At 38.0% G+C, this 27,173-nt stretch overlaps 1 protein-coding gene across 4 annotated transcripts in view; it reads right to left on the minus strand.

The window, feature by feature from the left end:
• IMPG2 (interphotoreceptor matrix proteoglycan 2) overlaps positions 1-27,173 on the minus strand; it is a 72,560-nt gene that overhangs the window by 36,640 nt on the left and 8,747 nt on the right. For all 4 annotated transcript variants that reach the window (XM_087937353.1, XM_087937352.1, XM_087937351.1 and 1 more), the window contains exons 3-10: positions 26,611-26,777; positions 20,710-20,741; positions 10,326-10,375; positions 9,896-9,978; positions 8,204-8,365; positions 5,878-5,936; positions 1,673-1,690; positions 809-1,047 (exon numbers count right to left, since the gene is read on the minus strand). In XM_087937353.1, coding sequence (XP_087793479.1) covers positions 809-1,047; positions 1,673-1,690; positions 5,878-5,936; positions 8,204-8,365; positions 9,896-9,978; positions 10,326-10,375; positions 20,710-20,741; positions 26,611-26,777 — 810 coding nt within the window. The remainder of the gene's footprint in view (positions 1-808; positions 1,048-1,672; positions 1,691-5,877; positions 5,937-8,203; positions 8,366-9,895; positions 9,979-10,325; positions 10,376-20,709; positions 20,742-26,610; positions 26,778-27,173) is intronic.

Raw genomic sequence — 27,173 nt, forward strand, 5'->3', positions numbered from 1 at the left:
GACCAAACAAAACACTAAAGCAATGCTGTACCTACTTTTCTTATTCTCTCTTAGCATAACTGACCTCACAGAGTTGTTGTACAGAAAATAGGAGAAAGAAAGTGTAGTAGATGTGTTTGCTGCCTTGAGTTATTTGTAAAAATAATAAAGGTCGGATACAGATAAAATAATGATAGTCTGTTGGTTGTGTCTGAGGTGTTTTTGATGTATGACGATGCTTTTCAGACCTTGTGCTGCTTGTGCTATAATAGGTTGAATAATCAGGCACTTTTTGGTAAATAAATAAAAGCAGGGGAAATACTAAGAAAGTTGTGGTTGATAAACACATCCAAATAAAACAAAGTTTTAAGAACACCAGGCAAGTGTTATATGAAAATGGTAGTTGCAGGTAAAATTATAGTGTTGATATGAAGTTGTTTCAGCTATATTTCCCTCTTTTCCCAATCTCATGTTTTTTATATTTTTATAATCTTTTTCTCCTTGTCTGCTTTTTGCTTAATGTTGCATCCCTGAAAGGCAAAAATAGTGCAACCCAGATTTTTTAAAGTTATAAATCCTGAATTAATTCCTTTAAATCTTTCTTTTATACTCTTACAGTGGAGGTTCAAATATCATCTAAATCCATAAGCTCTATAACACAGATGCAATAATAAGAACCAGATAGCCAACCATTAAAATAAAATATACTTTTAGAAGAGAAATGAGGGTATTTTTTGGTACTATCATCTATCAAATTCTTAAGAAAAAAATATTTTTGCTTATTTTAAGACTGAAATCATTTGAGTGAAATGAAACAATATTTATATACCATTAATAAGTTGGAGAGAACTAGGATCCAAGGGCAATGAAGCATTTTCAAATAGAATGTTCTTATGGAGGATCTCAGCAATGTAATGTCTGAAGTCACTATCTGTATAAACTGTTGAGTTGTCTTCAATTTCTGAAAAGGAGTTCTGTTCCACTTTGTTCGGCTGGAGGTTAACCCAATCCCAGATAACATTGCTCATAGCTTTCCTGTCAAAAACCACAACATACAGGACTTCTACCCTGTTAAAGGGAGAATTAGAAAGATGAATATTGTCATTTAAACCTTTACAGTTTATGTTTTGTTTACAAGTCATGAAATATATTTCTTTGCATCCCTTCTGATAATGACTAATTTTATGTAATTTAAGCATCAATCTAAATACTATTCTTATTGTCTATGGACAGCAGTTATATCGATTATATTGCTTAAGATGGTTTTTACACATGCACAGATTATTTATATTAACTGTAATTTCTCTGAAAATAACCCTTTCTAATTTGCAATTAGATTCAGAAGAAAGTCCAATTGACATCAATAATTATTAATGGGTTATTTCAATGTATTTAGTAGTATAAACTCTTCTAGTGTCAGGATTTCTGTTAACTTCAAGAATGAGGAACATATTTTTAAAGAACTATTTACAAATCCTTGGTTGATTAGTTGAATTCTATCTCACAACATCTACCATAACATTGAATTTATTATAGAATGCTAAAATTTATTGAAACAGCTTTTTGCTGATTCAAGATATAGGAAATTTTCCTATAAATCCTATAAATTTCCCCAGATATGGACCACATCTGATAAAAAAAGAAACAAGTAACTATCATTATGAAAAAAAAGTATTTAAATTTTTTTCTTTACCTGTTATCCTGAGTTGACCTAAATGTAAAGGTAAGATAGAGAATACCTCTTATAAGTTAGAATCCTCCCATAAACAAGAAAAGAGAAGCTTTAATTAATGGCACATACATTGCTTAGAATTTAAAGTTTAGTGTATTATTCTGAATTCAAAACAGGTCTTTTGAGTTGGAAACAATGCTTTATAATCAATATTGACTGTTTCAATCATTTTGGAAGTAAAGATTGAAACAGTTCATTTCAAACACAACAGCAGCTTTGAACTTGAAACAACTCATTCAAATTCAAAATCAGGGTGTTTTAAATTCAAAATGATATGAATGAAACCATTGGAAACCCCTTTTAATAATGATTCTGATTTCATGCTTGCTGAAGGTTTGAAAAAAATGTAAGTACTATATTATTCAATAAACTTTTTTAAAAACATTAATAAATAAAGCCCAAACATGCTTTCCTTGCTGTATGATAAACTTAGAAAGGTATGAGTTTAGGAGCCCCTTAGATCTTTTCTTTCTTTTCTTTTTTTTGCCTGTTCACATATCAGTTCTGACTTGGCTGTTCCCATGTAGTTGGCTCATTTCAAGGTTGGTTTGGCTTCTAAAATAGAGATCTACTATGCTGGCTTTTCAAAACTAAATCAGATGTAAACTACTTCTTTGCAACATAGGAAAGTATGAGTTGCTTGTTTTTCTACTGCTTTGATCTTGCTCCCTGTGGCTTCCAGCTGTGGCCAAAAGCAAGTTTGTTTGTTTATTTGTTTATTTATTTATTTATTTATTTGGTTTGCCAATTCCTTACAAGATAACAGGTATAAGTAAAAACATAGTTGTGAATACATGGATACATACAAGAAAGAAAGAAAAAGAAACAATAGGACAGGGACAGTAGACATGCTGGTGCGCTTATGCACGCCCCTTACAGACCTCTTAGGAAAGGGGTGAGGTCAATAGTAGACAGTCTAAGGTTAAAGTTTTTGGGGTTTGGGAAAAAAAACATAGAGTCAGGTAGAATATTCCAGACATTGACCACTCTGTTGCTGAAGTCATATTTCCTGCAATTAGGTCTGGTGCGATTAACCTTGAGTTTGTATCTATTATTTGCTCTTGTATTGTTATGGTTGAAGCTGAAGTATTTATTGACAGGTAGGACATTGCAATGTATGATTTTATACACTATACATAGATCAGACCGAAGGCGGCGTAGTTCTAGGTTTTCTAGGTCTAGAATTTTGAGTCTGGTGGCATAAGGTATTCTGCAACGAGTAGAGGAATGGAGAACTCTTCTTGTGAAATATTTCTGGACTTTCTCAACTGTGTTAATATCAGATATGTAATGTGGGTTCCAGACTGATGAGTTGTATTTGAGTATTGGTCTGGCAAATGTTTTGAATGCTCTAGTTAGTAGTGTATTATTACCAGAGAAAAAGCTACATAAGATTAGGTTGACAACTCTTAACACCTTTTTGGCTATGTAGTTACAGTGGACTCTAGCACTTAGATCATTAGAGATGAGTACTCCAAGATCCTTGACAGAGTTTGGATCATCAACAAGGTCTTGACTATTCAGCCTGTATTTTATTTCTGATTTTTTTTTTTCCAATATGTAAGACAGAGCATTTATTTGTTGAGATTTGAAGTTGCCATTTGACCATTCTGATATCTAGTCATGGTCTTTTTGAAGAGTAGCAGTATTGTCTGTGGTGTTAAATAGCTTTACATCATCAGCGAAGAGAACGCAGTTGCTCTTAATATGATCACAGAGGTCATTTATATAGAGTATGAAAAGAGTTGGTCCTAGAACACTGCCTTGGGGGACACCACTGTTGACAAGTACAGAATTTAATAGGACACTCCCAATTTTGACCATTTATTGTCTGTTTGACAGGAATGCTTCTATCCAGTTATGCAGGTGTCCAGAGATCCCGTAAGATTTTAGTTTTAGGAGGAGTTTGTCATGTACCACTGAATCAAAGGCTTTACAGAAGTCTATGTAGATTGCGTCTATTGCTTTGCCCTGATCGAGTTATGTAGTCCATATGTTTTTGCAGTGTAAGAGTTGCAGATTACAGGATAGTTTTTTTCTGAAACCAAATTGTTTATTAGAGAGTAGGGTGTTTGTCTCTAGGTGGAGGATAATGGATTGGTTAATAATTGATTCCATGACTTTACAGGTGATTTTCAACTAGGCTGGGGTCTCCCTTTTTGAAGATGGGGATGACCATAGCTTGTGACCATAGTTTTGGCAAGGAGCTGGTCCTGAAAGATTTTTCAAAGATTATACTTAGAGGTTCGGCTATGGCAGTGAATAGCTTTTTTAAGAAGTAGGCACACATTCTGTCTGGTCCAATAGATAAAGATGGTTTTAGATTATGTAGTGCTTTTTCAACATTGTCTTCTGTAAAATTGATATGTATTAGATTATTGTAGTTGTCTGTGGTTCGACTAGGAAATACTGGGCATGATCCATTGCTGTTTAGAAATACTGAGCCAAATAATGTATTAAAGATGTTGGCTTTAATGGTGTCGTCGTTGCAGTCTTTACCATTAGGTCCTTTCAGGAGTGGGATGGACCTTGAGACTTTAGTTTGTTGTTTACAAAATTGTAGAAAGCGCGGGTAGAATTGGTGTGTAGAATTTTTTCCTCTTGTTTAATGTGATAATTGGTGCATTCATTCTTTATCTGGTGGCATAAATTTTGTATCGGATTTTGAAGTTGGCAATGTGACCAGATTTGTTTTTCCACCAAAGTGATTTCTTTTTGGATTGAAGCTTCCTTATTATTATGGGTAATTTGTTTTTTCTGGTTTGGGGAGTTGTTATTGGTACATATAGTTTGATGACTCTTTTGACTTGAAGTAAAAATATGTTGTAATAGTCTTCTACAGTATTGCATCCAGTGAATAGAAATTGCCAATCAAGGGATGAGAGATTGTTGTTTATAAGATCATAGTTGCCTTTTTTGAAGTTATAATTGGGGATTCCATCGTTGTGATGATTTTTGTGTGGACGTATGTTGAGGCAAAAGTCAATCATGTTGTGTTCACTGTTGGAAAAGGGTTCTTTAATTTGTATTCCATAAATTGAATTCAAACAATTGCAGAAAATGAGATCGAGGCAGTTGTTAAGTCTAGTGCTGTTGGTTACTAGTTATTCGTCCATACCTGTATATAATGTAACTATTCTAGGGAAGAAATATAGATATAGCTTTTCTGTTGGGCTTAAGCTTTCCTTTTATCAAAACCAATTCCACTTGCGCAAGGAGCAGTGTGATGTAGATTGAGATTTGGGGATTTATTCTGGGTCTCCTCATAGCTTTTATTCTGCCTGGTCTTTATCTAGGAGGCTTCTAAGTCTCAGAATCTTGCAACAAACTCTTGTTCTCTCTCATAATATAATGTAGCCTGCTAGGTTCTAGTTTTGCATATTCTGTATTTTCATAAATAAATCTACTAAAATTATAACCTTGCTTGATTAATCCTTGCCCAGATTATACTCCTGCTCTTAGGAATTTGTGCACAGGAATCTACAGTATGGCTTCAACCTTCCTCTGGCTTTAAGCAAGCCACAACCATCCCATGCATAAAAGGCTTTTATATTGCAACCAATGATGATTTCTTAGCCTTAGAACTTTTGTTAAAATATCTTATTGTAAAAATACTTTCTTGCTATCCTTTCAGTTTGATAGCTAGCAGAATATTTTAACAGTACAAAAGAAATTGCACATTTAGATCAGGCTGGCTTTCTCCATAGCAATTTTCATATTTTTACAATATGAAATGTTTTTAATATATTTAAATAGGCATAAATTATGGGACCAAATTATGCATATAATTGTTTTGTGGTCCATGTAATTATTTGAAAACATATGTGGGAAACCAGTATTTAAATAAAACAAAAGAATACTGTCCAACCTATAAAATAGCCTTTAGAGGAGCAAACTAAACCAATTTTGCTTCTTTGATATATTTATATTTCATTACTCATAATCATAGTTATATGATTAATGTAAGTATGGAGCAAAGATACTGTTATTTAGTGTTCATAACATATTTTAAGTTTATCAACTATATTGTATTCCTTAATTATAATAAATTTTGCAACACAAAGAGAGGAGACGGATGTTTTTTAAGCAAGGAGGCAAAATATGAATTTTCATATTGACAATGTTAAGAATAAGATGGTTAATTTTCAAAGCTTAAAAAATTATACCTGAATTCAGTTACATGGATATTCTTGTATCCAGGCAGTCCTTCATATGCATTCTGAATCTACATGAAAGATAGAGACACAAATTCTCAAAACCTTTTATTTTCAGAACTAACTCTCTCTCTCTCTCTCTCTCTCTCTCTCTCTCTCTCTCATCATAATTCAGTATACTCAATTGTTGTGCAGGTTCCAGTTGCATTCCATATAGGAATGCTTTGTCATTGCTTTTCCTTGATCAAACTCCTGGAGGAATGGAATTTATGCACTCAACATGCAAATGTAGCATGAAGTGCAGTTATGAAAACACCATAAACGCTAGTTTAACATAATTGGTAGAACATTAATTTTAGCAGTAGAAAATCCAAATCTGGAATCTGTCAATGTACCAAGAAGTTAGAATAAGATTTATGGAAGAAGAACTGGATAAAATAATAAGGCAAACTATTTTGGATTCTTTGCAATGAGAAGCACCATAGAAATATAATAAATTAATATAGTGAAATGGGTTCACTGGCCACATAATTATAAAGTCACATAACTTGTCCCCCCATGCATACAAAATTTGCAAATTTTTGAAAATCATTAGACTGTGATTTGAAGGCTGGCCATTTGTACTTACTAAATATTCCTTAATAAATACTTCTCTTTTTTTTTCTTCCAAAGGTGACAAATCCAATCTTTTCCGTTTTCTAAAATTCCACAACATTCATTAATTTTTTGCATGTTTTATTTAAAAATTATATTTTTTAAGATGAAAACTACTGTTTCCTCCTTGTCTAAATCACTTGTTTAACTACCATGTGGTTATTTTTACTCTGAATTCAGTGCTCATTAAGTTAAATAAATTATAATGAAGGAATTATGTAATCCACATCACACATCAAGAATGCTTCATTGGCAGAAAAATAATTTGACTATCTCAATATTCCTTTTTTTCTCAATAAAAATCTTGGATGTACTTATACTCTAGCAATAATCAAAACATTCTGCAGTAGGGAAAGATTATCTAAGTACTGTGAGGACATGGCAAGAGATGAAGGGGGAAAACTGTAGCCAAGTTGCCAATCTGATCAGGCATTTATATTATGGCATGGCTACTTGGCTGTACAGTTAGAAAAATGATGCTGACTAGCTTAATCGAGCCCTATAACAGTTGCAATGATTTTTTGTGACTACACTATAGAAATTCTTCTCCATATGAAATGCTGTTGGAATACTAAATATGTCTATTCATGAGCTTGTAAAAATATTGTAACCATTATTCCATAGGTTACTCAGCCCATGTTCTATTAAGTTGAACAATGGCATATATAAATAAACCCAGATTAAAAATTTATCTGACATTCAGATTCAGGCCTGGTATAAAAATCTGTTTAGATCTATTTTTTAAAAGAGGAAAAGCAAGATTTAAAACCACTGCCTTAAGCAGATTATAATATAAATAGTTGCAGCATTATGACCAAGGCCAGAAAATATGAAGAGTCAAGGATTGTTTATAGTTACAGCAAGAATAACACATAGAGGGGGCAAATGCTCTCTTCTCAAATAACTGTGCTAAGCACCTGTGACCATTATTAATTCAAATCTGGTTTAGGAATGCTGGAAAAGCTGGATAAAACATACAGTTAATGTTTCTCTTTTTACTTTTTAAAAACCAAAATATGATAAATACGATTGGTTACCCTGCATTTCTCTGTTGGCATTTAGCATGCTTACTCTGGATAGGAATAAAACAGGAATCCTTTCTTTAACAAGGCATATTTCACAGAGCACTTGAAGCAGATATAATGAAGCTTGAGCAGCAGCAAGAAGCATTAATTGACTAATATTCTTAGATACATTGGGCTGCCATTTTCAGTGTTCAACTATTAGCTAACTTCAATTGAGTTATCATTTTTTTATTAAGACCTGGTAAAAAGATTGCTTAGACAAGCCATTTACTCTTGCATATTATGAGACAACAAATTTCCTGCTGTAATACCAATTAGACAATGATTTCCAATGTTTGTCTTAGCAAGGGCTCAATACCTTAATCTTCACTAATATATAATTTTTTCTTGCTTTTGCCTAAACTAAGCAATTCTCGAGTTAAGTGGGAGAGTTTGAAGGGCCTCATGTCCAAGGATTGCCCACCTCACCACAATCCAGAGTAATTGTTGTCCTTAGAGGAGGATGAATTTTTGATGCTGTAAGTATAGGAACCATTTTAATAAATCTTTATTAATGTTAAGCATCTTGGTTCATTTCCTAATGTTCATCTTTCCTGATCTCCAACCTGCAAAAGCAACTCTTAAAGTATATAGCAAAAATGTATAGGTAGCATAATTACTTCAGAAATAAGTTGTTGAGACAATTGTTGATATTCCTCAGTGGAAGGGTCACTTAGCTCATTGATGTATTTCTCTTCAGGAAGAAGAATACTGAATACAACCAACTGCTCATGAGCAGGCTTCATTAGTTTTGTATAATCTCTTGTTATCTCATTACTGACCTGGAAAAGCAAACAAGCAAAATAATAATTTGATTTAATGAATTCTTAGTCACAAACATCCCAGAACTATATTTCTATGCCAAATAAATTTGTATGCTAGTTTCCTTCATATATTACACATGATACTGAAGTTCTCTGCTGGTTATTGGGCATAATTAATTTTTCTCCTAAATTAAGTGTCTTCTCCAGGGGTGGGATTCCACCAGTATAAATAACCAGTTCAGTGATCGCGTACTTTTTGCTGCATTAAAAGGAAAAAAAACCCAGGGACTGTTTGTATGATGATCTTAGGCAGAGGTGGTATTCAGCAGTTCTGGAGAACTGGTAGCGGAAATTTTGAGTAGTTTGGGAAAACGGCAAATGCCACCTCTGACAGGAGATTTTACAGTATGCCGTGCCCACCAAGCCACGCCCACAGAACCAGTAAAAAAAATTGAATCCCATCACTGATCCTAGGTAATTTGTTGTTAGGCTTCACATTGAAGAAAGAAAGAAAGAAAAAAAGAAAGAAAGGAAGGAAGGAAGGAAGGAAGGAAGGAAGGAAGGAAGGAAGGAAGGAAGGAAGGGCATGATGCACAGCAGCTACGAGACTGTTTCTCCCTCTCCCTCCCTCTCTCTCCTTCCCCCCACTCTGTCTTTGTCTTTGTCTTTGTCTCTGTCTCTCTCTCTCTCTGTCTCTTTCTGTCTGTCTGTCTCTGTCTGTCTGTCTGTCTGTCTCTCTCTCTCTCTCTCTCTTTTATTTTGAAGGACAGCCTCAACTTGCCCCATCAGTTTTGGGAGCAAGAAGATGGGGAAGGTCAGTTGCAGCAGGAGAGTGCAGGTCAGGAGACGCTTGGGATGCAAGGTGCAGCTAGGACTGGGCTATCTGAGGCTTCCTTCTCCTGCCGAGATTGCTAAGTGATGCAGTCAAATTACATTTTTTTATAATTGCATTATTTATAGAAATTTCAGCCTAAATTGTGGTCATAAGTCGAGAATGTAGCAGAAAAACTATTGTGGAAGGAAATGGCTAGGGAGAAAGATAGATTGTAAAGTTGTGTGAGCGTGTGGGTTCACAGCAGGAAAGGAAGAAGAAAATTAATTGGTGAGTTCTATGGAGGAAGGGACATCTCACCCAACATCCAAAATAAGAAGGAAGGAAACAGTTGGTTATGGATATAGCTGAAATCATGGAAGTAGATAGTGACCAGAGAAGAGAACCATGTTTTGTTTTTATTAATGGGTTTTTTTTATACCATTGTATATAAAGTTGGATTTTCAATTCCTTTTAAGAATTTTCTAGCTTACTATTAAATGCAGCAGAAATAAATTCATTTTAAACAAACTTGAAGAATTTTGAATAAAGAAATGTTGAACTAGTAGGCAGAGATATTCAATATTCTTCTAATATTGGTTAGTCTTTGAAGTAAGAAAAATAAAGAACCATTTCTTAAAAAACTTGGATGAAGTTATTATTGCTCCAATACCTCCAGTGTCTATCAGGCAATATGTATAAAGATTAAAACAACTTTATAAAGCACTTTAGCTTACTTCATGATCTTCTATCTTTTCAGTTCTGTCCAAATGACTATCAGTTGAGACCATATCAGGAGGAGGAATACTGGCAACAATATCTAAATAAAATAATAAATGTTATCTTTTTTAAATTAACTATTTTGTTAAATAAGAACAACAAGTATAAAAAGATTATCAAGTCAAAACAAAATAAATCTGACTAAAGTTTTATCCCATTTAACATTGACCCTTTGAAAAATTGGAATCTAAATTATTGCAGAAAAACGAATGTTGACTTGGCCCATCATAGCTGCAGCATTTCTGGGAATAAAAAATGCCATTCCTGTCTAGAGCTAGGGACCCTGAGCTATTTCCCTGCAAAACCATATGTTTCCATGCAAAATCATAATCATCTTGCTCCATCTTTTTCACTAGTTCATAAATTAGACAATTAAGGAGAACAGACCTCTCAAAGTTGTAGTATCACCAACTGGAGATGGAGTTGACATCCTAAAACTGAAAAATAAGAAAAACAAAGGGATGAAGTGTGTCTGTGTGTGAGCGACAAAGAAATTGATTAAATATTTTCTTTCAAAATTAACAGTCCTTATTCCCATGGATCTTTTAGAAAAGAGAGGAAAACGGATAAATAATCCAATGCTATTTGTAGAATGCTTTTACAATAGTTCATGAGTGTTTTTACTGTGATAATCTCACTATTAATGGAAAAAACTTGATCATGTGGAGATCATTAAATCCAGAAAATTATCAATTATATTTTTATTACAATTGAAAGCAATTGTTTGTATTTTCTGTCTCAAATCTAGCCAAGATAATGCTTGATATTTTCTGGATATGACTAGCTTCTTCTTAGTTTATACACAGTACATGGTGCTTAAAATAACATTTCCATCCACCCCCAAATCCTTAATATAACATTTCTATCATGATTTGCAACTAGTTTAAAATGTATATCATTTTCCAATAATAAGAATAAGAATAATAACAGCAGAATAGAAGAGTAAGAACTGAGGATAATAAAATGCAAAGAAATGTAAACAGAAGCAAAAAGAAGAAAAAACAAAGATAGTATTAATAATTAAAGGAATTTTAAGTGCAATCCAAAAGCATCTTAGCATCATTTTAAACTTAAAGCAACTTTGATGTACCTGCATGGGAATAAGGGGGAAGGGAGGGATGAGCCTGTGGCCATCTGATCTCCAGAAGAACAAGATCACAGCACCTTATTACCTTCTCAGCTCGAGATTCTCACAACATCTTTGCACTTTGGGACTGGCCAGTGCAGAGGTGGTATTCAGCAGGTTCTGACCAGTTCTGGAGAACCGGTAGAGGGAATTTTGAGTAGTTCGGAGAACCAGCAAATACCACCTCTGATTGGCTCCACCCCATCTATTCTCTGCCTCCTGAGTCCCAGCTGATCAGCTGGGTCTTCTTTTGTTTCCCTGCACAGGAGAACGGAGCTATAAATCAGGTTAGTGGGGTGGGGAGGGAATGGGATTTTACAATATCCTTCCCCTGGGGTGGGAATGGTCATTTTACAGTATCCTTCCTGTTATGTCCTGAGGACTCAAGGAGTTCTCACTCAGGTCCACTCACTTTGTGTGGGCGTTATTCCCCCATTCCCATTGGTCAGTTCTCCCCAGCAGCCAGCTATAAAAGCAGGCTGCGGGGTCCAACTGGCTGCTGATTGCTGCGAGCCAGTTCCAGGCTTGGCAAGCACGGTCAGCCCTTTATTTGTAAAATAAAGTACTGTTGCACTCATGTTCTGGTTCAGCCTCTCATTGCTCAAACTTAACACTGGCGACGAGGATGGGATGGCTACCAGAAGCACCTTGCAACCGCTGAGTCACTAGCCACCGATCTACAGCCCAGAGAGAGCGATCGGCTGGCAACAAGGGAAACGCTGATCCGCAGCCAGAGAGAGCGGTCAGCTAGCGAAACGAGCGATCAAAAAGAGCAAACGCAGATCCGCAGCCAGAGAAAGCGGTCTGAGTCAAATAGTTAGAAGCGTCTGTAGCCGCTTGTTAGCCTCGCTACGGGGAAAGTGAAGCGCTGCGAGCCGCAGCCGCTCTGCATTTGGCGCGAAATTCAAACGGGTGTCATTTGAATTTCGAGCCAGTAGGAATCACAGCACAGCACTGTAGAGAGTCACTAACGCCCACTTTTTTTTGGCGCGAATCAAGACACCTCCAACGGCTAGCAGCCAACGTGGTAACCCAGAGAGAGAGAAAGAGAGGGTAGCAAAAAACCTCTCCAGAGCTGATATCACTAGTAAACTCACGAGCGTTCGTAGTCCCAGAGAGATTTCTCCCGCAGGTAGCCCAGCCGTTCCAGCACCATGAGTTCCAATCCAGTATTCCCGGCGTTTAAACCAGACGAAGAGAAGTGGGAATCGTATAAGAACCGCTTTCAATCATTACATCGATGCGGTCGGCCTGTCGGATGCGGAGAGCATCGGAAAAATCCTATTTCCTAATCTACTGCGGAGCCACCGCTTATTATACCGCTGCAGCACTCGTGGCGCCGAGAGAATTAAAAACGCCCGTGGTCCGGAAGTTGCTTGAGATCCTCACAAACCACTACGCTCCCAGGCCTTCACAAATCGCCAGGAGGTTCACGTTCCGAATGAGGAAGCAATCAAGTAAGGAGACCATCAACCAATATATGGCCGCCTCAGAACAGCAGCCCTGCACTGCGGGTTTGGAACATACCTGGAGGACATGCTCCTCGATCAATTGGTTTGTGGGGTCAAGGATCTCAACCTACAGAGGCGTCTGCTAGCTAAAAAGACCTCAGCCTCGCGCAAGCGGTAGAGGAGGCCCTAGCAGCCGAGCTAGCAACGAACTCAGCCACCGAAATTCAGGGCCCAAGCGCCAAGCTAGCAGCGTTCCCAGTCCATTCCGAAGAGGTGGAAGCGGAGGAAGGCACAACGATGAGAACGATGTCCATCGCCTCACCAATGACAGACGGTCGCAGGTAGGGGCCAAACAAGAATACACCGTCCACCCAAGCACATCACCCTGTGCCTAGCCTGTGGGGATCACATCAAGGGCCACCTGCAAGTTTAAAGGAGCCGTTTGCAACAACTGCCATAAGAGGGGGCACATTGCGAGAGTCTGCCAAGCCCCCAAAGCGCTGCACAAAGACCCCCGTCCTCGCACTCGGGACCACAGAGGCAAGTATTAAACTGTCGCACGCACCGCCTGGCCAGGCGCACTTGCCACTCTGTTAGTAAAATTTCTCTCTCCGTTTCCCTAGAAGGTAAACCATGCCACATGGAGGTTGACACAGGGTCAGCGCTCTCAATAATCTCGTGGAACACCCTCAAGAGACTCCACCCCAGCCTATCTACTACCCGGCTTCAGAGATGCCAGTTCGGTCTGAAGGACTACCAGGGGAAGGCCATTCCCGTGATCGGCAGAGGCAAGTTCTTTGTCAGTTTTAGAGCTTTTAAAGGCCACCTACCTCTAGTGGTAGTTAACGGCAATCTACCCACCTTATTGGGGCTCGATTGGTTTCCCCACCTCGGCCTAGGGTTAACGGGAGTCCATGCTGTCTCAACCTCAGACACTGACTCCTTATTCGCTGACTACGCAGATGTGTTCAGCGAGGAGCTGGGGTGTTATAATGGAACCCCCATCTCGTTCACCGTTGACCCCCAGGCAGTCCCAATCAGATTAAAACCACGTAGAGTTCCATTTGCTATTCGACCAAAACTAGACGCTGAATTGGATAAACTACTAAAACAAGGGGTCATTGAGCCAACAGATTTCGCCAAGTGGGAGACGCCCATTGTCACACCCTCAAAAAGATGGTAGCCTGAGAATTTGCTCGGACTACAAGACAACAATCAATAAATATTTACAAGTTAGCGCCTACCCCGTGCCCGTCATTCAGCACTTATTGCACACATTCGAACCGGGCAGTATTTTTACTAAATTGGACATGTCTCAAGCATATCAACAGTTCCCTGTTGATAACCAAACAGCGGAACTTCAGACCATCGCCACTCACAGGGGTGCCTTCCGATGCAAGTGTCTCCAATTTGGCGTAAGTGTTGCCCCCGGTATTTTTCAATCCCTCATGGAGCGGATTTTACAGGGCCTCCCTGGTGTAGTACCCTACTGACGACATCTTGGTCTCGGCCAGGGACAGACCCCAACTCTTCCAGAGAGTGCGAGCAGTGTTAGAGAGGTTCAGACAGCATGGCCTCAAGTTAAAAAAGAAAAATGCTCCATTGCCACTAGACAGGTGGACTTTCTGGGTTATAAAATTGACGCCTCTGGCATTCACCCCTGGAGTCCAAGGTCAGGGCGATCCACGAAGCTCCCACACCGACCTCCAAAACGGAGCTACAAGCTTTCTTGGGACTCCTAAACTTTTATGCATCCTTTTGCCCCATAAAGCCTCAGTAGCCGAACCCCTACACAGATTACTAGACAAAAAGTCACCGTGGCACTGGGGGCACAAAGAAGACCAGGCGTTTAACGCCGTCAAATCACTACTTACGTCAGAGGCAGTGCTCATCCAATTCGACCCCAACCTTCCTTTAGTACTAGCAGCAGACGCATCCCCTTTTGGAATTGGGGCGGTCCTTAGTCACCGACTCGCCAATGGCGCCGAGGCCCCCATCGCCTTTTTCTCCAGGACGCTCTCGGCCACGGAGCGAAATTACAGCCAAATAGACAAGGAAGCCCTAGCAGCTGTTGCAGCCGTGAAAAAGTTTCACGAATTCCTTTTTGGCCACTTCTTCGAACTGGTCACCGACCATAAGCCCCTCCTGGGCCTACTGGCCGGCGACAAACAGACACCTCAAGTCCTCTCCCTCGGATGACAAGGTGGACGCTTTTCCTAGCGGCCTACTCATACAAACTTATCCACCGCCCGGGCAAAACTCTATCCCACGCTGACGCACTCAGTCGCTGCCCCTTACCCGCTCCGGCTGAAGACCCAGCTCCTGTCAATGCCATTTTGAAATCACCCAGTTGGACCTGCCCATCACCGCCCTTGACATCGCCGCCAAAACCAAGGCAGACCAAACGCTCGCCCAGGTGCTCGACTGGGTGAGGAGGGGTGGCCGGGAGGCAATGTTGATAACAAATTCGCACTCTTTAAGACTCGCATGCAGGAGCTGTCCAGTTTGCAGGGTTGTCTACTGTGGGGCACTCGAGTGGTCATCCCGACCTCGCTGCGCACCGAGTCCTGGAAGCGTTGCACGAGGGACACCCCGGCATTGTGAGAATGAAGGCGTTGGCACGCAGCTACGTGTGGTGGCCGGGTCTAGACGAGGACATTGTCAATTGGGTAAGTTCCTGCAGCATTTGCCAGGAATCCCGTCCTGCTCCCCCATCGCCACCCCTACCAGATGGGAGAGCGCCAGCGCCCTGGTCTAGAATCCATATCGATCTGGCCGGCCCGTGCATGGAAAGATGTTCCTAGTGGTCGTGGACGCTTATTCCAAGTGGATAGACGTGGCGCAGCTATCCACGACCACCACACTAGCAATCACCAACGTGTTAACGTGCCTGTTCGTTACCCATGGACTACCCGACTCCTTGGTCTCCGATAATGGCCCACAGTTCGCATCAGTAGAATTCAGCCGTTTTGCAGCCAACCTAGGCATTCGCCACATTTTCACAGCCCCATTTCACCCTGCGAGTAATGGGTTGGCTGAAAGGGCCGTCAGGACCACCAAAGAGGCCCTCGCTAGGTTTGGCAGAGATGACTGGCACCACAAACTCTCACGGTTCCTGATGAGCCAGCACTCAACCCCTGTGCAGTCACCAATAAGTCCCCAGCGGAACTTCTGATGGGCCGGCGCCTGAGGACTGTATTAGATAGACTGCACCCACAATACTGCCCTGACTCTCCCCTCGCTTCCACTTCGGGGGTTAGACATTTTATGTTACAGGAGCTGATATTCGCAAGGAATTTCGCTGGGGACCCACTTTGGATTCCGGGCGAGGTCATCGCCGTCACCGGGCCGAGATCATATAGAGTCAGGCTGGAGGATGGTCGCGTCTGGAGGAGACACATAGACCAACTCAGAAGGCGCCTCAGCAACCTCGCAAACAAGAATCCAGAGTCTCCAGTCGAAGGGGAACCGTCCCATCCGCCACCCAGCCACACCGCACCCAGTGACCAGTCTGCGCCAGCGGTCGTTCCGGTCAGCCCAAACTCGGACAACAGCGCCCAGAGAGTTGATCAACCGGATCCAACCCACGAGAGTTTGACTCCAGAAACCAACCCGGTGGTTTCCGAGGATGCCCAGTCCAGAGAGAGTGTTGGCGACACTATGCCAGCTCAACCGTCACAGACTGATACCGAACAGTCAGACAATGTTCCCGAGTTGCGCCGCTCCGGGCGCCAACACAAACCCCCCATCTACCTCAAGGACTATGCGTGTTCGCATCTGGGGGGAAGGGGTGTTATGTCCTGAGGACTCAAGGAGTTCTCACTCAGGTCCACTCACTTTGTGTGGGCGTTATTCCCCCATTCCCATTGGTCAGTTCTCCCCAGCAGCCAGCTATAAAAGCAGGCTGCGGGGTCCAACTGGCTGCTGATTGCTGCGAGCCAGTTCCAGGCTTGGCAAGCACGGTCAGCCCTTTATTTGTAAAATAAAGTACTGTTGCACTCATGTTCTGGTTCAGCCTCTCATTGCTCAAACTTAACACTTCCCCTGCCATGCCCACCAAGCCATGCTCACCAAGCCATACCATGCCCACCAAGCCACGCCCACAGAACCGGTAGTAAAAAAAAATTGAATCCCACCACTGGGCCAGTGCCACCCCAGACAGGTGGGAGGGGTTTCCACAGAACAGCATTTTAACCTAACTGTTATGTGCGGGGAATTTAGATCCTGCCTAGCTTCTCTGCTACCATTAGCTCTCAATAAAGTTCCCTTTGAAATGCTGCCTGCATTCAAGAGTTCTGCATTCTTGAGGCAAGACCTTACATAGCCAGTATTTGATACTATTTAGCAATTTGTTGTATTTAATGTCAAAATTCTTAGAAGAAATCTTAGAGAAATTGAGATAACTAAATGCTATCTATTTATAAATAGATGATTTATTCCAAAATCATAATGGTACCTCAGAACACAAGCTGAATTATTTAACTACCTCAATTTTTCCTTTATGATTTAATACACATTACAATTATAAACCTGAGAAACCTTTGTTTATGGTGATTATCAGTCACCCATAGTTGTCTCAAAGGTGCTTTTTCAAAAGGCAACTAGACTATTTTTCCCCTGAGGAACAAGAAGATGATCCTTTCTTCTTCCTCCTCAAATAAAAATAATTGCCTTTGAAAAATCACCTTTGAAACTGAGAAAGCTTTAACTTTTGTGCAGAATGGATATTTTTATGAAACCCAAGTCAAAACATAGAGACTTGAATATTCCCAATAGTATCCATGCACAAATACATTACGCAGAAATATCTCTGTTTGTTTCAATCTATTTGACCTTTGATCGTAACCATTTATCCACAATTTAACAACAGCAGCAACAACAAAAACTTTCTGTGGAATGATAGACATGATGTTCAAGACATGATGTGCAAGATAGACATATGTGAAAGCAAGTGATTTCGGAGGAGAAAAAAGTTTCAGGAGACTAAGATTAATTAATTCAGTTAAGGTTTAAGTCTAAGAAAACCAAGTGGAATAAAATACAGCTTAAATATTCATCATAACTGAAAGATCAAGTGTGACAAATACTATATATAAGAAACTGTAAACCTGGGATTGGAATATATTCTTTGACTGAAGAGGAAGAAACTCATATCACTGGAGGAAGAAGAACCTATAAAGAAAACCTGCCATTTTATATTTCCTTTGTATAGTGGTTTTCTTTTTAGTAATTTCCCTATTTACCATCTGTTCTGTATGGACATTAGCATTCTTGGAATCCTGCAATCCTGATTGGACAAGCGCACAGCAACCGGATTGGTCGAGCGCGCGGCACTGATTGGCCGTTCTGAATCGACTGCGATTGGCCGAGCCGATCGCGGGCGATTCGAACGGCTGTCATTGGCCGCGGCGCCCGGCGCCAGTTCAATATAAGCCGCCGCATACCCAGCCGGCGGCAGATTTTAAAACCTAAATAAAAAGAGCTAAACCCAGTCACTGCCTCACGTCTTTTGTGATCGTATCGGCCGCTATGACACCATCCCAGTTCATTTTGTTCAAAAAAATCCCAACAAAGTCAGTTTTAAAAATGAGTGTGAAATGAGCTGAAAAGATCCTATATGATTTTCTCTGAAACAAATATAATTCTATGTGACATTTTAAGAGGCAGTTCTAGGCTTTAGGAATTATAATGCTTAAGTTGGCATTAACACATAATGCCATGTCTGTTGGCCAATAACTTTTATTATATATAGGTGCTACAGCACCATTGTTTACAAAGTCTTTACAAAGGCATGTTTTAGCCTGTGCACTAAAATAGTAGTTGACATAGTAGCTGCATATATTAGTAGCTGCATCTATTTTTTTACTGTGTGCATATAGATACTATGAAACAATCTTGGTATAGTGTAAATAAACTGCTATCCCATATATCTAAATGAGAAAAAAGGATGTAGGAATGGGAACAAATGGCATAATAGTTATTTTCTTTTACTGTTTAAATTTTATAACTGCTCTTTGGGAAAAAAAGAACAGTTTTTCCTGTTATGTTTAATAGAAAGTAATATAGTATCTTGACATATAAATACATTCTGAGTTCCCTAATTACTATTCCAGTGCACTGTTTCTCAGTATGTCTCAACTTGGAAAGAACCCCTGCCATTCTTCTATTTCTCTGGGAAGGTAGCATTCAGTTTCAGGACTTGGGGATATATATTTCATGCTTCAAAAAACTTTATAAAAAGCTATTCTAAAATTACTTGAAATTGTTTGTGGCAAATGAACAGTGATCATTTTCAATAAACCTTTGAAATGATCTTATACTTAAGAGACAGGCTACAATTAGCTCCAATTTTTTATGATCAAGACTTAAAACACTGCAGAATTGTTAAGTAAAATGATGCCAAAAAATAGTGAATTGGTTTTAAAATAATAAATGCTAGAGTAAAACTGAAATGATTTTGCAAATATTTGCATTTTGAAATGTGAAACTTATCTTATTTAAACTTTAGTTAGATTACAATTGTTATTTTGCATGTCATTTATATTATAGGCCTGGCCCTGCACATTCTCAGAATTGTAATTGAACAATATTTTCCCAATTAATTTAACTTTAGCTCATATCATTAATATACAAAGTATATTTTACAAATTTTCCCCAAGGATGCTGTGAATCTTACCCACTTGACAAATCACTACAAAAGCTGTTTATATATGTGTAAACTAAAGCAGGAATCTCCCAAAGCTTGAACATTGAAAATATTTTTTAATTTCTCAGTGGATTTTACTGAGTAAGATGAGATGGAAGAAGTTATGAAAACACTTGAAAGAATTACAATAAAAAACAGAAACCTAAAATAAATCAGTTGATGGTAATGTGTCCCTTTCACAATTATGAGTTCCATAAGAATGTAAGGAGTTAATTTCACTTATTTTCAAAAATATCATTGTACATTTGATAATTGTCATGAAATGAAAGCGATTTTGATTATGTAATATTATGGGTCCAGTTGGATAGTTATTATGTGATACCTGTGATAACATGACAAGTGCTTTGTTCTAAATATAGTAGAATCTCTATTACATTTTTTAGCATTGAAAGCACGTAGAAATATTTGATTGGCATTATAAACATGGGTTCTACTTAAGTTATTAATGATACTGTATAAAGATTACAAAAGCAACATACTGTAATTGTTACATCTTTTATTTTAGCTTTTGGAGGATTTATTAAAAGATGATTAAAAATGTAATAAATGCTGCAAATTTCTATCTCAATGATTTAGAAAAGATGAAATTATGGCTGTTGCTATTTATGACAAGTTTGTTTTCCCTAGACTATGAAAATCACTTAATAATAATATCAAGCTTAGGAAAGCTTAATTAATGTTCACACCTGGAATCTGCAGCTTAACTTTTTTTTTGGCTCCAAAATGACGAGCTAGACTTTAATTGTGAATTTTTTAAATAAAAAACTTAATGCATAACCATGAAGTAGCCAAGGACTTTTCCAAACCTTGAGATAGGTGAAAATGCTTTGAACTTTGCATGTTTGACCAATACTACATGTTGAACATTTTGGAAATGGTTTTAGTGCTTATAAAATATGCATTAAATTCTTAATTCTTAAATTCTTAAAAATCTTGAATTCTAACTGAAATAGCTAGGAAGGAAGGATGCTGTGAAAGTTTAACTTACCCACTGGACAAATCACAACAAAAACTGGCAAGAAATCAAAATAATGGAATAAAAATAAATCATGCAAGCAACTGTTCAAAGTTACAACAGTTTCTTACTTCTGAACATACTGGTAATCCTCAATTTACAACCGTATATTGAGCAACTGTTCAAAGTGACGACAGCACTGAGAAAAGTGACTTGTGACTGGTCCTTTCATTTATGACTGTTGCAGCATCCCGATGGTCACATGTTCAAAATTCAGGTGCTTGGCAACTAGCATGAATTTCCAGCGGTTGCAACATCAAGTCTTCCCTCCAACAAAATCAATGGAGGAAACTGGATTTGCTTAATGACGTGATTCACTTAACAGTAATTCACTTAATACAGCAAAAGAGGTCATAAAATCCAGAATACCCTAAACAATTGCTTTGCTTAGCAATGGAAATTGTGGTTCCCAATTGTAATTGTAATTTGAGGGCAACCTGTACTGTAAAATCTCGAACAATACACATACTCACCCATCCATCGCTTCTTTAGTATAGGACAATTTCTAGAAAAATAGAAAACCATATTTTTAATGTGGAACTGCATTTTGTAAATTTATGTTATATTTTATGTTTTATATATGCGCCTCTATTATGTGTCCCAAGCATTTCAAATACTCAAACCCGTTCATTCTTATTTATTCATAAAAACATTCAAAGGAAAGCCCCCAGTGGAAGGCATATATGTTTACAGAAATAAATACATCAATTCAATAGATGCTTACATTTAATAGCCACATTATTGGGGAACAGGCTATGTAAGACTTCAGTGAAAGGTCCAACTCTAACACATAAAAAGGAGTGGGGCTTCAATTGAATTATCATGACAAGATCTTGACTTGTGTTGACATGCCCCCTCATTCACAGATGTCCAGTCACCAGGATTCAAACTTCATTCCCATCAACTAATATTTGTTTTAAAGTTAAAAGGTTTCGGAAAGATGTTTATAACAGAAACCCTAATGGGGTTTCTTAAGGTAGATTCAGACAATGGGATGTAAATACACATTTAAGGGATAGTATACAAACATCACAAAAATTGCAGTGAGAATAGTCAATGTCAGAAATATGTTGCCTATTTATTTCACATTTTAAATAAACAAATATGTAAAATGCAAAAACTTAGAATATCCATTTGTTCATAAGGAAGCCCAGGTGGTCATCACAATACAATCCTTTGTGTTTATCATTTTGTGTGTTTATCATTTTGTAAGCTAACTACTGAATTCCTATTCACCAAATATTAAATATCCACTTGTTTTGCAGCAGTGATTATCTATGGGCTGCACTTCTTTGGATTATAACAGTGTTTTTCTTGACAACTTTAAGAGGTGTGGTCTTAATTATGCAAACAGCCATGTTGAAGTCTTCACCTCTTGAATTTGCCAAAGTTGAGAAATATTGAATTACAGATGTAAACTTGAAATAGTTGGTGGGGCGGGGGCGGGAGAACTCAGTTAGCCCAGGGCACATCTTTAACTCTAAATCACTTAGGCAGATGGTCCGATGAAAACCAGCAGGTTTAAAATAACATTTACTGGAACTGTTTGGGTTATATGGTAAATATAAGTATGATATCACCTTGGATACCATGGGATTAAGCACTCACCCCTAGTGTCTGGTTTCAGGATTTGAGCAGATGACTTTTACAGAGATCACAAAACAACTCAAAGCAATATTGATACTCTATTCTGGGCTTGGAAGTTTTACTATTGCATAATAAGACTGTAAGACTAAATGCAAATGTAGTTTATTATGGCAGAAAAATATAACATTATCTTTAACAGCCTGTTATGGTTCTGATATGTTGAAACAATTCCATCTTAACAAATTCAGATTGCAGAAATGGATTGTAATTTATAACATTTGTAGTATGTCAGACCTTTGTGGGGGGGTTTTAATGTGTGGGTGGATGGAATAAAAAAAAAAACTAAAGTAGTTGGCTTCATTCAATAGGTATGTGTTGATTAAATTCTCCCACATGCTTCTAAACAAAAACTTTAAAGGACACTATTTAAATGGTTTATTTTTTTCTGATTTCATTAAAATATAATCTAAAAACTCATTTAGAAGCCTTTATTAAGACTGTCTTTATTTTTTTAAAGTCAGATGCTACTAGAACAGGGGTAGTCAAACTCGATTTCATTGAGGGTCGCATCAGGGTTGTGTTTGACTTCGGGGTCTGAGGTGGGCATGGCCAGGATGGCCATGGCTAGCTCGACACCACACATGTCGAGGGGCTCTGTTATGGCCTGCATGGTCTGCCAGCTAAAACTGGCTCCCGAACTCCGTTTTCAGCTGCAATGGCCTCCTGCAACACTCTGCCAGCAAAAATGGAGCTCAGGAGCCACATGAGGCCTTCCCGAGATCCATTTTCGCTGGCAGAGGCACCACAGGCCAATCCTTTGCTGTTTCCAGGGTGGCCCTGCGTGCCAGATCTAAGCAGCCCTACCCCTGTATTAGAAGCATATATTATACAGTCATTATATGTGCTTTAGCAAAGATATTAAATTTTTCCAAACTTTTTGTTTAAAAAGAACTATTTTACTTGTAGCTATCACTGCAGCCTTCACAGAAGGTTATCATAAATGTTTCTATATAGTTATATGAAGTTGCTTAAAATAACTAATTCCTTAATTAGGTTTTTAGGTTTGTATAACATTTGGAAAAGAGTAAGTTTACATAGGTATATATTTAACGTCACTTTACAAATGTAGTGATTTCATTTGATATCATACAATTCATGATAAGAGTAATTAATTTATTGAGTTCCACCTTTTGTACATTTTTTGTCACAGAGGAGTAAGAAAAAAATGACTCTAATATTTGTGAACAAGAAAATAAATAAAAGGAATGTCAATATCAGGGCATTGAATCAGTTTTGGAAAATGCAGAAAATAACATTAGAATACAACACTCAATTCAAAGGCTAGAATCAGCAATCCATAATTCACTTAGGCCCAATTGCCCATTGATTAAACAAATATACCAGAACCTCACAGCAGATTTATTATTGAAAACTACAGTAATTAAAAGGCTACATAACATTAGATGATGCCAAGCTAACTTCAATTATTTATTCTTTCTAAATATACAGCTAAATCAAGAATAATTCTACTTTGGTTGACAATCAATTGCTAAGGGTATACAACAAGTCTGAATATATGAGCACCTCTTTGATTCAATTTCAATAAAAATGATATGGCAGACAAGCTGTATTTAGTTTTATGCAAAACTAATGAACAGGTCATATAATATATGTGGGTATGTGGTTATATGCAGGGGTGGGATTCTACCAGTTCACACCTATTTGCTAGAACCAGTTGTTAACATTCTAAGCAGTTTGGAGAACCGGTTGTTAGAAGAAATTACTGGCCTAATCCTGTAAGGAAGGCAGGAAGGAAACATTCTGGTGTTGCTTACAGAAACTGCCTCCCCGTTAGCCCTTATTACATTCTTGGCAGGACTAGACCTCCTGTCTCAGGAACATCTCTGGAGTTTTTTTCTCCTCCTTTGCTGGTATTTTGCTTGTGGAGTGACCATTCAAAGTTACAATGGCACTGAAAAAAGTGACTTATGACCATTTTTCACATTTACGACTGTTGCAGCATCCCCACAGTCATGAGAGGCCAGGCAAGGAGATGCGTGCCTTGATGTGAGTGATATTGAGTTGGCCACACCCAGCCAATATGGCCACCAAGCCACGGCCACCCAGTCACATGACCACCAAGCCACGGCCACCACCTAAGCCATGGCCACAGAACCAGTTGTTAAAACATTGAATCCCACCCCTGGTTATATGGACATTTGTTTGTTTAGTTAAGTTTATGTAATGTATATTGGAGGTGGTGACCCTTTGAGAGGATTCTAATCGGCATACATTAAAATGAAAGTAGTGTACATTTAAATTGTTCATTAGTGTACATTTAAAGTGTAAATTAGTGTACATTTAAAGTGATAAAGTTATTCAAAGTCTCAGGTCAAGAAGGCATATTATGAACAACGTAGGCAAATAAACATTCTGCAGTTGGCAAAGGAATTAGACAAGGACTTATACTCTTCCATTATTTATTCAATCTTTTGGTTGAATATATTTATTCCATTGAAATCTGGATTGGAAGAAGACGAGATTGTTTTCTTTACAACTGGAGGAAGAAACATCAATATCCTGCCCTATGCTAATGATATTTCTTTTGATAGTAAAAATTTAAAAGGTCTGCATGTACCAGTAATAAAAATCTAGCAGCATGGTGGAGGAAAAAAATGGGACAACCTTTAAGTACAAAGACCAAAATAATGACAGCAGACACAATAGCCAGCCTTATGAAATGAAAATATTGAAGTGTTAGATAGGTTCTGACTTTTAGGCTCAATCATCCACTGTAAAGGAGTAAGCCACCAAGAAATACACAACAGACAAGCACTTGGTACCATAGCCATTTTAAAATATTCAAATATCTAGAAGCAAGGTAGATGGGCTTAGTTACAAAGGTAACGTGTAAAATATTGGAAGACTCAAAGGACCTGGGTAGGAACAGACCATTATGAAGCAAAATCTGTTTGAATAGACGCTGACCTGAAAGTACATAGTCAATCAATTAAACCCACTTATAAACCTGATTTGCCATAAACTAAATTGGCCCAAATGTTTGCCTTGATCTATCAACAGCAATGTTATTAAGCTAGTATTATGCTTTAAATACCTGGGCATGGTCCTACAGCTGATGAAATCAAAAGAATTCATTCTAGCCATTAGATAAAATATGAATAAGAGTGCAGCACTTATTCTACTATTCTGGGTGGGGGGGTGTCAATATATGCTGCAGCTATTGCATTGTTTTGCCTCTAGTTAGCACAATTACTATGTAGAAACATGCAGTGTTTAGTTATTCATCATTTGAATAACATAAGATTTACTAATAAAAACATGCTGCAATTTCGGCTTTCTAACATTAATCCAGAGATTACATATTCTGTAGCCAGGTTCTATAGAGCAGCACATAAAATAAGACAGAAAGTAAACATGTCAGTCAGGGGTGTCAAACTCGAGGCCCATGGGCTGGATGCATCATGTGCTGGCCACGTCCACCCCCATTTTAGCAAAGGGGAAAAAAGTTGTGATACATCACATGATGAAAAAGTGATACTGTGAGTTTGACACCCCTGGTGTAGGTTAATCCAGTTGAATATGATTAACAGGTATGATTTATTCTTAGCATTATATTTTTAAAAAAATTCCTCTTGTTCTTTTAGGTGGAATGTGGGCTTTGTTTCATACTTATCTTGTGTCCAGGTGCTTGCCTGGATTGTGGTATAGAGATTTTAGAGCTTTTTCACCTGGACACAAACAGACCCCCCCACCATACCTCCCGCCCAAACATGCCCCAGACAGCTACCCAAATAAAACCTAGCTTCCTAATAAATAATTATAGGCCATTCACAAGAAACCAAGCTGCACTAAGAAACTCCAATGCACAAAACACAATGTTGCCAACTAATCAAGAATACAGCAACTCGAAGACCAATAAACACAGACCTAGACTCCCAGCCAATCAGGATGAGGAAAAAACCATTCAAATAAAGCAGAAAGACAGCACCAAATTCAAACAAAAAATGACTGCCAAGCTTGACACACAATTAAAAAGAACCCAATACACAAGCCTGAGGATGGCAGATGATATTCTGCCAAAACGTCTTTATAATTTTAAAAGCAGAAATATTAAGACGTGGGAAAATCCCCGAAGAAACCTAAATACCGTACATATAAATACCCGCGAAAACATAAGAATATATATATACTCACACTGATGATGTTACCTTATTGGATAATGAAATATCTGCAAATAACCAAGCTCAGAAAAGCACTAAAAACTCTCTCTTTGTTTATAGTTATATTTGCTTTGTGTTTTTTAATGACTATAATAAAAATTAATACAGATTTCTCAACTTTCTTGCGATCAAAGCTGAAATATATTTAAAACTTTTTTTTCTTCACAATCTATTTTCCAACATTTGCTACTTGATATTTGCAAGATGATCTCCAAAGTAATTTTGGGTACATCAAATAAATACTAAAAATATAAAAATGAAAAAGAATAAATTTTAAAAGATATTTCAAATTAGATGTAAGGTGCTAATTTCCCAGTGCCTGACAACTCTGAAATTATTTTCATCATGTCCAGTATGACATAGTAAAAGGTAACTGGCTTAATAGAATAATCAATTAAAATTTAAAAAATAGAATAAAATAACAGAATAATTGAAAAAGCCATTTCAAAAATGCACATCCTTTTCCCATCAAATAGCAATAGTCTTATCTTCACTATAATTGAAACTATGTGCAACTGATATTCTCTTAAACTCCATATCTCTTACCTTTGCTATGAGGCTTTGATATTCTTCAGATTGACTAAAATTGGTGCCCATTTCAAATATATTCACAGTTCCTGCTTCACATTCATTTAGCCACTTTTTGTATTCTTCTTGTCCTGGTAGTCTGTCCAAGAAAATTTTGAAGGCTTCCCAAATAGCTTCTTGGCAGACTGAAAGAAAGAAAGAAAGAAAGAAAGAAAGAAAGAAAGAAAGAAAGAAAGAAAGAAAGAAAGAAAGAAAGAAAGAAAGAAAGAAAGAAAGAAAGAAAGAAAGATCCATTACTGTGAAAGTACAAGTATCACTATTATGTAAAAATTATCCTGTTGTATTAGGACATAAAGAGAGAGATGCACAAACACATAACTAGATACTGTTGTTGCTACTGTACGTGAACGATCGTGCTGGATTAGAATTTAAAAAGAGATACTATATTTAACTGAATGTTAAAATGTACAAAATTTCTAGACATCCAGGTAGAGGGTTATCTGGTCTACAAAAGTCTGGATGGTCATCACCTGGCAGTGAAGAGAGTGGCTTTACTTAAGAGTGAAAAAAGGCACAAATCT

The sequence above is a fragment of the Pseudonaja textilis genome, chromosome 7, assembly GCF_049901715.1.
Source record: "Pseudonaja textilis isolate UNSWEBS1 chromosome 7, rPseTex1.2, whole genome shotgun sequence".
Classification (NCBI taxonomy): Eukaryota; Metazoa; Chordata; class Lepidosauria; order Squamata; family Elapidae; genus Pseudonaja; species Pseudonaja textilis.